This window comes from Taudactylus pleione, unplaced genomic scaffold (assembly GCF_031769625.1).
Source record: "Taudactylus pleione unplaced genomic scaffold, aTauple2 ptg000478l, whole genome shotgun sequence".
NCBI classification, from domain to species: domain Eukaryota; kingdom Metazoa; phylum Chordata; class Amphibia; order Anura; family Myobatrachidae; genus Taudactylus; species Taudactylus pleione.
In genome coordinates this window covers 4,307,167-4,320,140 of record NW_028284880.1, presented here as the reverse complement: position 1 = coordinate 4,320,140, position 12,974 = coordinate 4,307,167, and the positions used below count along the sequence as shown (strand labels likewise).

At 44.6% G+C, this 12,974-nt stretch overlaps 1 protein-coding gene across 1 annotated transcript in view; it reads right to left on the bottom strand.

Annotated features, from left to right (window-relative positions):
* Positions 1-12,974, bottom strand: part of LOC148503038 (N-acetylated-alpha-linked acidic dipeptidase 2-like) — a 206,321-nt gene that overhangs the window by 127,796 nt on the left and 65,551 nt on the right. The window contains exons 3-4 of the mRNA XM_088449035.1: positions 3,535-3,646; positions 423-609 (exon numbers count right to left, since the gene is read on the bottom strand). Of these exons, the coding sequence (XP_088305161.1) occupies positions 423-609; positions 3,535-3,646 (299 nt within the window). The remainder of the gene's footprint in view (positions 1-422; positions 610-3,534; positions 3,647-12,974) is intronic.

Sequence of the window (12,974 nt, the reverse complement as noted above, 5' to 3'; positions counted from 1 at the left end):
GTAAATTTACTAAAGTGAGAGTTTTCAGAAGTGGAGATGTTGCCCATAGCAACCAGATTCTACTTAACATTTAACTAGCACCTTCTAGAAGATAATAGGTAGAATCTGATTATTTGCTATGGGCAACATCTCCACTTCTAAATACTCACACTTTAGTAAATTTACCCCCCGGCCTGCAAACGATTTGTAGTAAACCCTTGTACATATCCAAAACATAATCAGATTAAATGATTGTGATGTTCTTCATGCATTTTGTTACTGTAAGTGTTGAAAAATGTTTTTGGCCTTTTTTTGTACATGAATAGTAAACGTCCTTAGTTCTGTTGCAGCGTTACCCCAAAACCCTAGAGCTACCCCTACAGCAGAGCAGCAACACACAAAAACATCATAACACGTAGACAATATAGAAGGTAACCCCTCACCTCCGCACCATGTTCATCAATAATGGAAATGTAATTAGGATTTGTCTTGTTAGGATAAGAGAGCAAGACATCATAGTGGACTAACTCCGCTTTGTCCAATCCAAAATCTTTCCACTGAGCCTGGATCCGTTTTGCAAGATCAAGGTTCTGTTCCGTTCCGGCCATATGGGGATTTTTTGTAAAATCTCTGAAAGAAAAAATAATCTGTAAAAATAATAATGGTCAAAAAATAATAAATAAACAAAAATGAGTGGTCAGAAAGAGAAAATGTACTGCAATTGAGCATTTAACCCCCAAATCACCCAAACCGCAGTCCTTTATCATTTTGCAGTAAGTAGTTTTCATAGTAGAGATCCTGCAACTTTTTTCCTAGGATTTAAGGATCTTCTCTTTTAACAAATCAGCCCCATATTATTTGTACATTAATGAGAATATTATTATTAGAAATTTGTGATTTTATTTAGTATAATTTTGTTAGTACGAGGAGACTTATCTATAACTTAATAGCCGTATTGAGATGATTTTATGTTAAGCAAACATTTACTAATTTATTTATTTTTTTTATACATTTTAAACCTTTGTAACTTTTTGTTATTGCTATAATGTCAACGGACCTGATTCAGCAGCGGACGCTAATGCGATCACAGCTGCGGTTTCACACGAAACGCAGCTTCAGAAATATTCCAATGCCTGCAAGAGCGCAGCCAGCCCACTGCTGCTTCCTCATATCCGCCCAATGTCGATCTTCTGTGTAAACATCAGTACTATCGCTGCACATCGGTCAGCTGCGCAGCATTTACAATAAGTCTGACCAGATGCAAACACTGTGCATGCATCACCAATGCGCAAACTAACAATTGCGATGAGAACTGCGTTTGCAGACGCTACGCTGAACCAGAGCAGAGTGATTGACAGGAAGCAACGTTTGTGGGTAGTGACGGGGGTGTGGACGGGCGAACACAGGTGTGCCAGTGCGTTTCAACGCCGTGCATAAATGATCCACTGTGTGGCACTAAGCAGCCGAAGCACTGATAGTGTGCGTGGATGTGAGCAATTTGTGAGTAAGGTCAGGGCTTGTGCAAGAGTGCAAATGGGTCCGATGTTAGTCGATGTTACCGATGGTTTTGCTATGTTCCCCTTGTATACAGATGTGAGTAAGGGGAAGTGGGCGTCCTTATGTCAGGATTCAAACGCAATGTGAATGTGAACACTTGAATAGCACCGCTGATATTAGCGACTGTGGTGCGTGAGTACAAGCAGAATAGCGATCCATGCTGAATCAGGCCCCCAGTCACAGCAATGGCAGGGACCTATATCCAGAACAACATAGGAAGCATTCCAGAATTCAATATACAATACAGGGAGCATTCCAGAGACCAATATACTATACAGAGAGCACTCCTGTGACTGCCTACAATACAGACAGCATTCTAGAGACTTCCATACAAAAGATCCCTTGCAGGATTTGCAAGGAGGAGTTGTATATATATTATATACATAGACATACTGTATCTCTCTATCTATGCTACCTTCAGAGGAAAGATGCAATGCAGCAGTTCTTGTTGGTGGTGGATCCCAATAAAATGCATCATCAGGACCCGTCCCTAAAACCATAATCCAGCAATTTGCAAGTGTATGGGAGGATCCAAAATGACACCTGCAAATCACAACATTATGCCACAAGGGGGCGGGGCTGCAATTGTGGTCAGTCAGGGGGGGTTCTACAGTAGGTACTCAGAAACCTCCCTGTATGTGCCACTGCTGTACAATACAGAGAGCATTCTAGTGACCAATATACAATAATGAGAGGACAGGGAGTACACCTTTTCTATTTATAAAATGGTCAGGACTTTTTTAAAAATTGTAATTATACAATCGGTCCACTTTAGACATAAAATAGTCTACAAATATATCTGTATTTTCATCTAGTCACATGCAACATAACAGTTATTTGGTATAATAGATAGCTTAAAATCACAAACAAGTAAAATGCCCCAAAACATACATATAGGGCAGTGTTGGCTAACCTTGACACTCCAGCTGTTATGGAACTACATAACCCAGCATGCACTGCTACAGTTTTGCTATTAGGGCATGCTAAAACTGTGGCAGGGCATGCTGGGATATATAGTTCCACAACAGCTGGAGTGTCAAGGTTAGCCAACACTGATATAGGGAATACCAAATAGTAATATGAAAGGATTATAGGATGTACTATGCATTCTCTCATTCCCGTCATCTTTAATCATGTTGCTGGCCATTGGTGTGCAATGCAAATTGCTGGACTATAGGTGACTGATGACCCATTTGACTTCATCCTGCATTCAATGGTTCTAATTTCCCTTGGAATTGGGTAAAATGACCCTATGTCTGTACTTTCTTTTAGCTTTCATATTTTGGCGTTTACGTTTGTGTTTTTAGTGTAAATATCATGACCGCAGAGTTACTTATCTGCCAGTAGGGAAATGTTTAACATGTATTCATCCCATCAGTGGCAAAACCTCTTTGCAACTGCCTTGGAGACATCATTGAGGGGGCTTTCAGCACCTTGCAATAAGGTGACAAATGGCTGTTGCAGAAGCTCTAATATGCCAAACCTAGAACTTAGAGCTAAGGCAACTAGACTCGACATGTAAGAGCCTCTAGATCTGCTTGCCCTTATATTGCCTGAAGGTACTGCTTCGCCTGCCACCAGACAGATGTGCCTAGGGATGGCCAGCAAATGGTTCACCGTTAATGGTATCCATAAATGGTGCCATATGTCCTTTATATCAATGGTTTGCACCATCGAACACCATCACTGCTTGTACGGCACAGCGAGCCACTCAGGGAATGGGGACAGTGGCTTAGCAGCGCATCAGATAGAGGCGCAAAGTGTCAATAAATGAAGGACGCAGCAGCTGAGCAGCTCATTGGGAGGGTGGAGCCATTAGACCTCCACCATTGATGGCAAAACCATCGTCATTAGTGGCAAACAATTGATGATTGCTAGCCTATGTGTGTCCCAGCTCAAGAGAGGAACGGCCCCACTCAGTAGACTGTAAGAACCTGCACACTTTTGCAGTAAAATTATTATAACGGTGAATCCACAGCATGCAAAAACTTTCCATACCTTAGAAATGTTTTTATGTTTTCTGCCTTCATTTCGGATAGAAGTTCCTTCCGTACATCTCGAACAGTAACTGGGACGTCTTCGAGCTCATATGTAGGTTTGATGAGCCAACCTGATGGGGAGTCAATCACACAAAGCATCATGTCCTGCAATGTTCTGTACGGCAAGTCACTTCTTTATTGTTTTGTTCATATAGTTTATTTATATACTGCGCTGTGAACCCCTTGTGGCTCCATTTACAGTAGATAAAAGGAAAATAATAATGTAAGTATGAACCTAAATACTCATTTAATACAATGTGATCCACTGAATTATCATAATATGTTATTTGTTTATTAAACTAAATATGAGAATAGGGACGGACACTTTGTTTAGGCGTTGACGTGTTCTCTGATGTAACCCTTTGGTGGGCATTTATGATGCAGATTACAATACCTTCATATTGTAGCATTTCATTATCCGTGCACAGGAACATGGAAAGGGCCTATTCAGGGGCTGGCTTGCAACTTTTAGCATGGGGGGCAAATGCATGCAGGCAGCCCTGGCAGAGGGGTAGCGTGTAGCCAGGGTGCCCGAAGAACGTGCGTGCTACGGCGCCCCACCCTCAAGTGTTCCAGGGAGGAGGCGGGTCCATATGGGATTAATGTAAAATAAGAATAAAGATTAGGAACAGCCCCATCGTGGTGCCCATATTCAGTGCCCCCCTGTTCCCCAGGAGAGGACCCCCTTATGCAGGCCTCCAGTACTGCCCCCAGTAGTGATCCCCCTATGCAGTGCCCCTTATACAGTGCCCCCAGTAGTGGTCACCCCTTGTGCAGTGCCCCTTGTGCCCCCAGTAGTAAGCCCCTTATATAGTGCCCCCATTAGTGGTACCCCCTATGCAGTGCTCCTTATATAGTGCCCCCAGTAGCAGTCCACAACCCATGCAGTGCCCCTAATAGTGGTAACCCTTATGCAGTGCCCCTTAAATAGTGTCCCCAGTTGTAGTCTCCCCCCTATGCAGTACCCCCAGTATTGACCTTTTTATAGAGCCCCCAGCAGTGGTCCCTCGATGCAGTGCCCCCAGTGGTAGTCCCCTCCACCCCTAGGTAGTGCCCCTAGTAGTAGTCCCCTCCCCCCTATGCAGTGGTCCTAGTAGTTGTCCCCTCCCCTTGTAGTGCCCCTAGTAGTAGTAGTCCCCCCTTGTAATAGTAGTCCCCCCCTTGTAGTGCCTCCAGTAGTAGTCCCCCCAGTTGTAGTCCCCCCTTGAAGTGCCCCCAGTTATAATCCCCAGTAGTGGTCCCCCCTTGTATTTCCCCCCCCTGTAGTGCCCCCAGTAGTGATCTTCCTCTTGTAGTACCCCCAGTAGTGGTCTCCCTCTTGTAGTGCCCCCAGTAGTAGTCCCTCCCTCTTGTAGTGCCCCCAGTCCAGTAGTGGTTCCCCCTTTGTAGTGCCACCAGTAGTAGTATTCCCCCCCCCCTTGTATTGCCCCCAGTAGTAGTAGTTCCCCCCTTGTGGTGCTCCCAGTAGTGGGCTCCCCCTTGTAGTGCCAGCCTCCCCCCCAGTAGACACACGTAGTTAAAAACAAACAAAAAACACTTACCTGAATCCCCGCTCCCGCCGTCGCCATCCGCTCCTCCGTCTGTCTTTCCCGGGTCGGGCCGCTCTGCATTATGGGAGAGACGTCATATGACGTCATGACGCCTCTCCCATTGCCCACTGCAGGAGCCGGAAGATGGAGCGGCTCCTGCAGTGGGCGCAGCAGCAGCTAATGAGAGTCTGACAGACTCTCATTGGCTGCTGATCAAAACAAACACACAGCTGCCGGAGCCGGTGTGTGAGACAGACTGCCCACGTCCCGCAGCCTGCGGCCCGCATGATGCTGCGGCCCGGGGGGCACATGGCACCCTGCCCCCCGGCCCAGCCCGCCACTGGGCCTATTACTGCCAATTGGGTATTTTTAGGTTTCCTTGGGTTTTTTTTGTTTTGTTTTTTAACATAAACTCTGCATGGATTTCATGGTCTACCAAAGGCAAAAGTATTACAGGTTGAGTCTCCCATATCCAAAATGCTTGGGGCCAGGGGTATTTTGGATATCGGATTATTACGTAGTTTGGAATATTTGCATACTTTAATGAAGTATCTTGGGTATGGGACTCAAATTTAAACACAGAATGCATTTATGTTATATACACCTTATACACACAGCCTGCAGGTCATTTTATACAATATTTTCAATAATTTTGAGCATCAAAAAAAATGTGTGTACATACATGAAATTCATTTATGTTTCATATACACCTTATACACACAGCCTGAAGGTTATTGTATTCTGTATTTTAATGATTTTGTGCTTTAAAAAAAGTTTATGTACATTGAACCATCAGAAAACATAGGTTTCACTTTCTCAGTCATACTAAAAATATTCCGTAATTCGGAATATTTGGATATGGGAAACTCAACCTGTATTATTATTTATTTATTAATAGTTTCTTATATAGTGCAGCAAATTCCGTTGCGCTTTACAATTTGAATTAACATTATACTGGGTTGTAAAAGACATACATACATAAACAACATACATAAGGGTAAGAGGGCCCTGCTCGCAAGCTTATAATCTATAGGGAAATAGGTGTTGATACACAAGGATAGGTGCTACATATTGCAAATTGGTCCAGCCCGATTGCAGATGTTCTTGGTGGGCCGTATAATCCAATCACACAGGAAAGTTGGCCTAGGGTTAGGAGGCTGTTCAATTGAAGAAAGAGAAGATGTGATAGGTGTTTACTATAAGAAGAGAGTTAGATAGGGAGCTATAAAAGGTTATGTGGGTGGTTCTGGAATCTGATAAGCGTGTCTGAAGAGGTGAGTTTTCAGAGAATGCTTGAATGTTTGGAAACTAGTGGAAAGTCTTATTGTGCATAGGAGGGCATTCCACAGGTTGGGTGCAGCTCGAAAAACGTCCTGTAACCATGCATGGGAACAAGTAATGTGCGGTGATGAGAGACGCAGATCTTGTGCAGAGCGGAGATGTCGGGTTGAGATGAGTTAAGAGATGTTTGTTGGTGTGGTTTGGTTTACGTGTGAGTGTAAGTATTTTACATTGAATACGGTAGAAGACCGGCAGCCAATGGAGGGACTGCCAAAGTGGATCAGCAGACACTGAACGTTTGGTGAGAAAGATCAACCTCGCAGCTGCATTCAAAATGGATTGTAGTGGGGAGAGCCTGTTATTGGGAAGATCAATAAGGAGACTATTGCAGTAGTCAATGCGGGAAATTATGAGTGCGTGTATTAGAGTTTTTGCAGTGTCTTGCGTAAGATATGGTCGAATTTTGGCTATGTTTTTTAGATGAGACAAGATTTATCATTCCCAAAAATTCTGGTGAGCCTCCTAAATCCGCAGTTTTATTATCAAGGCCATTTACCAAGGGGGTTCCCCGTGTTAGGTATAGTGAATGCAGTCCACATAGCAGTCTATGGTCGCTGGGTAAAAGCCCCATTTGGCAATCTCTCTAAAGCTTCACTTTTTGGATCTCGGTCATCCCATCCAGCACCATCTGAAGATGCCGTTAGCCCACTGTAGCCTATAGGATACGGCTTTGCAAAAATGTTTGGTGAGGATCCCTCTCTGTTAAACAAATCTTGCACGTGCGTAGCACAATGGGCGCACATAACTCCGCTGGGACCAAACCCCTGAGTAAAGCAATCTCGTAAGTGATTGCTACTTTTTATACTTCAGTTGGTGGTACCAGAACAAAAACATATACAACTTTAGAGGCATTTCTACAAAGGAGGAGGTGGGCCCGTATAGCAGTTTCCGTCACGGGACCCCTCCTCTCCATCCGGCGGCCGTCAGCGCACTGAGCGGTGCACGGCCAGCGCCGCACTTATAGACGGAATATAAAACAATGATAAATGCTTGTGATCTACGCTACACCTGGCAGCTGATAACCTACCACCAATTCACCAATCACAAACAAATAGGTACATAAATAAAAGATGGTTAAGAGCGCTCTGGTTAAGGTGCAGATACAATATGTCCAATTTGTCCCATATAAGTGCAAAACGACGATTCAGTTCAATTGTTCCAATCACGATTTTTCTGCAAAGTTTTAAAAAACCTGGTCTCTCCACTTGGTTCTCCCACCATTACCCCTCAATGTCAGTTGGCCATAAAAGACATAAGTGGGGAAAACATATCGTGTAAAACCATTAACATTTATTGCAAACAAAGTATAAGTAAAAAATGGTCGGGTCCCATCAGGGACCTTTTCATGAAAGGCACAGTTTTAAGCATATAGGGGTGTTTTATGCTCCCCCTATTAAGCAATACCTCTCCAGAGTTAGGGATCTGAATGGCAACAACCCAGGATACAACACCAACGCGTTTCAACCAGTATATGGTCTTTTCAAGGTGTGCTGGCTGGTGAAGCTAACCAGGTTTTTATAGTAAAAATGACTCCTGCCCTCAATAAGGGGCTTCATTGGTTAAATGATCTCTGACTTATTTTCTATGTATATAAAATTCCATATTTTCTACCACTATCTATGTACTTCTATGTCCTGATATTTATACCTCTTAAAACAATGTCTCCCTGTCTGTGTATTTTAATAGGAGCGGGGATCGTCATTCCATGATGCGTTCCACCTTGTGGAACACATTATGTGCTTGCCATCCGGAGTCACGTGATCCTACTCCAACACGTGACTCCGGTGTATCGTCCTATATGGGCTAAATTGGACATATTGCAGCCACACTTATAGACTCTGGGCACTAGAGTGTGCCTAGAGTCTACAGCGCATGTGCAGGTCACCGGGACAATGGGCGTGGCGGCCATTTTCCCTGTACTGCGCATGCGCAAACGACAGGAATATGGCTGCGGCCGCTATTTTCCAGCCATTTTTTACAGTGCAGACACCTGCGCTGACGTGGGACTCCGGAGAGGTAAGTATAATATGGGTGCAGGGTGGACCCAGGGGCCCGTGTGCCCCGCACACCCTGCACCCATTATAAATACGCCCCTGTATAACATAACATATTATATTATATATCAGGTTGTTTAGGGGTTTTCTTATACATTATATATATATATATATATATACACACAGTACTTTTTGTGTTTACATCTGGTCTCTATGTTCCAACTGGCACATGGCAAAGTAAGACCTGCTCATCTGTTCAGTAAGTTACCCACTCCCTGCCAGTTGGGATATGCCCAGCCTTGGCAAGATTTTATTTATAACTGTGGTCAACAAGCAATTACCGTGATCACAAATTAATGTTATTGCCGCGATTATTACAATTTTATTAAATAGGCCTATAAGTTACAATATAAGTTACAATATAAGTTACAATATAAAAATGCCGTCTGGTGACCAAAGTCATTTTTAAAATGAATTGAGTGGAGCAATGATCATTCACATGGCGGCAATGTAACATAAGGTAAAATAAGGTGTCTGCGTTGACCGTGAGCACATCATTTGCTCTTTTGGATACTGGAAAAACGTATTTGTTAGGTCTTTGAAAATCAGTAACTGCTTTACTAACAAAACTAAAATAGGATTCAATCATTTATACATCCCTTCTGTGCCTGGGAATAGGGACAAGCCCCCAATACCAGCCATGGCCGCACATTACAGGTTCATGACTACATGCTACATGGCGTGTGCCCTGTGCTCCAGCCTCACATGACCTTCCCCAGGAGCTGGGACAGAAGGACGGATATATTAAAAGGTGGAAAAAAAAAAAAAAGGTATTTTTGCCAGCAAAAAGACTTGTTTTTATTTACTTTATAATTTTAATAGGGTTACTTTCAGCATTAACTCCTGTTGGGGGGGAGGGAACCTATTTATCAAGAATTGAGGTGGTATTCGCTGTTCTGTTAGCGTCATCATCATATATATTTCCGAGAACAGAAGCATTACAAATGCAGTATCATGCAATAAAGATTTTTTGGGGTAATGCAGTACTGTTTATGTGATTATTGATTTATAAAAGAAAAAAGAATGTCTTTTTATTATACAGACGCCGCTCATCAATTAAATTGTAATGGTACTTTTGCCAGGACAGTGCTCACAGTACACATTATGCCACACAGTGGGCCCAGTACACATTGTGCCAGGACAGTGCCCCCCAATGCACATTATGCCACACAGTGCCCCCACAGTACACATTATGCCACACAGTGCCCCCAGGACACATCATGCCGCTGTGACCCCACTGTAGACATTATGCCACACAGTGCCTCCAGTACATATTATGCAACCCAGACAACTCCACTGATACTCACCTCGGGGCTTTCCGCTAGTCTTCAGAATGTGCGTTTGCTTACTACCTCATGATGCGCTGATTTCTTCCTGGACAGTGTGTAGGGAAGATGTTCAGCCCATGGCCTGTATTTTGCCCACCCCTGGTATAGGTGTCAGGATGATTGGTATTGCTGCAGAATGGTCTTCATTGAATTATCAATGTGTGTAATGTGTAAAGTCAGAGGGAAAGACGAAGATGTGGAAAGCCATATGTCTGCCCGCTGCTCTCAATGGGAACCTTTCCTGTTTATTATCATTCTCACTTGTAGCTTCCTCTTCTTTTATCCCCAGCATCTCCTGGCCTCTCCCTATCTCTTCCCTGGCCCTTCCCCATAATGCCATGGCCCTTTTTCGGGTGCACTATCTTATGTCCCTATCTGAAAAAAAGTGTGGGGGGGGCGCCAATGTTCTCTCTGGCACAGGGCACCAAAAAGTCTAGTTACGGTCTGGTGCCCACATCCAGATGAAAAAAGAAAAATGCATCTCAGACGGACTATTTTTTCTCCGGAGAGAAAATGAAATGCAAGTAATGCTTTGTATGTGAATAGCTATGAATAGAACTATCACAACGTCTCAATTTTGGTAAGACAGCCCCGCTTTTAAGCACTGTCCCGCCAATGGGCCACAGTTTCCCAAGGGCAATAGGAGCCAGTCGGGGGCGGCGAGGTTACCTCGGCTCTGCGTTGGCAGCAGTGAATGGATGCCTCTTGCTGGGCTCGGCCCCTGAGTGAGGAGGAATGGGTGTATGATGTGCAGTCATGCCCCCCCACCAATGTGACACAATGGGTGGGCGTGGCATTGCGGTTACAAGGCCATGCCCCCTTTTTATGGGAGGTATGCTATTCAAATGCATGCTTAAAAAAAAAAAGGTACTTTACTTGTAATTTATAGAACAGAAAAAAAATGTCCCATTTGCCATTGTAACTGTGATGCTTAGCAACCAACATTTTGTAAACTGTAATGGCAGAATGTAATTGGTTCCTGCAGGATACAGCATCTTGTATTTTGCAGTTACAGTAGCTGTGCACCAGTTTTCGTGAATGTTCCCAGAATGTCTGCCTCATGTTTCTGTATCACTAAATACAGTGCTATTTACATCAACTCATGACACATGCACTATTACTAAATGGCTTGAAATAATTAACTAAGTACTAATTAAGAGCTTATATTTGTCCTCAATGAACTGTTCGGCTTCTCTCATCAGAATAAAAATACAATTTGGCTATATTCATTATTTACGCTCTCGTTCTTTGTGCCAAGGTGGAGCCTCTAGATCCACCCATAATAAGAAGGGTTTCTTATACTCGTTACTATTTTTGTAATGATATTCTGTATGACATTAATATATATTTTTCTTATCACATTGTGTACTCTGTGATATTGTTTATGCTTCAGAATCATTAAAAATATGCTTAAAAAAAGGGGCGTTCCTTTTATAATAACACAGATTTGTTTTTGTCAATAATTCCAAATGCAAAGGACAATTTTTGTTTAGGTTTATGAGGCAGCTACTCATAGGAACTTCATGGAAAAGTCCCCTCTACTCTGTTCAACCACAGGAAATAGTGTTATACCCCTTTCAGGCATGGCGAGATTCCCGGGGTTTTTGCCAGGGCTTGGCCAAACTACCCAGGTCTCGCTTATGTCTGAAAGGCACTAACCCGGAAACATGGTTCTGGTCGGTGCCCCTGCTATTGACCATGGTTTTTCCTGGGGCTTGTCTGAATGGTGCGACCCAGGATTTTACTCCCTGGTCGCATCTAGAGGCCTGTGATTGGCCGTTTGGGGCTGTCTAGAGGAGGGGCTGTCTGGAGAGGGGCAGGGCTGCCTAGAGAGGCGGGGCTCCCTGTAGGGGGCGGAAAAAAAAAAAAAACTGTCAGTGCTGGATCTGGGGAGCCCTTATAACAAGCTGTGACGACCAAGTACCCGATGGATTGAAAAGGTGTCTGGTCCATGCTGCAGTGTGGAGAAGCAGCCGCTGCACACTAGCTACAGAGACACAGCCTGTTGTGACGTCTGGTGGCTGGAAAAGGGTGTGTGATTGTGCAAGCGTGTATGAGTGTGACAGGTTTGTGCACGTATCACATGTATGTGTGTGTATGAGCGTGACATAGCAGCAGCCTGACATGCCTCAGAGCTTAAAGTGGTCCTGGAGGTGGTGGAACTCATCTCTCCTGCCCCCTACTCCCCCCCACGCTAGGCAGAGAGGCCAGAACAACTGTGAAAACTGGCCCTGATTCAGAGCCGGACGCTCTGATAGAGTGCTCACTCTGAATCAGGGCCGGCCTTCTTGTTTTTTAGAGCGGCCTCCTGGCCGCTTGCATAGCTGTGGGTGACCACCCACAGCTATAGCGAGCGGCCAGGAAGATGGTCGCGATGGTCAAGACCATCGCGACCATTGGGCTTGCAACGAGACCCTTGTGGTAGGGTCTCGTTGCCGCAAGCCCCAGAGAGATTTCGGCTCTCACAGAGCCGAAATCTCTCCCACTGACATCACTCGTGATGTCAGTGGGGCCAGCCCCAGACGGTAGGCGTTCACATGGGAATGCCTCTGTTTGGGAAGCCATTCCCCCGGCCCGCCCACCAAAGGGGGCGTGCTGTCACTCAACTTCAACAGCACGCCCCCTTTGGTACGAGACCCGGAGCGACGGTTTGCCCGTCGCTATCCGAGTCTCGCGCATGCGCACGACGGAGCCGGCTCCGTCGTGCGCATGAACACTGGGCCACCATCGACCCGATAACGCTCGCGAGCATGAATCAGGCCCACTGTTCTTTACATACACACACTGCTGTGTATAGGAAACTTTACAGTGGATGGCCGGGGGCCAGAATCTTTGGGGGCTATGGCAGTGTGAAATACTTTTTTAGCACTCCTGCACTCCTACAATGTTAGGTCACTTAAGAAGAAAAAAATAATTTTTTTCTGCCATGCCTTTGAGTTTTTTATGGGGTCTCCAAAAACAAGTCTATGTCACTCGGGTGCCCCGTTTTTGTTTGCAACCACTATGTATCACCTTCGCTTTCTCTGCGATGAGGGACCTCTGATGAAATTGAACCTCCTTAGGCAGACAGTGTCTTGAGCCGGTATCAAGTATGCATATAAAAGAACACGTGGTACGGTAGCCACCGGTTTGGGTAGGAATAATATT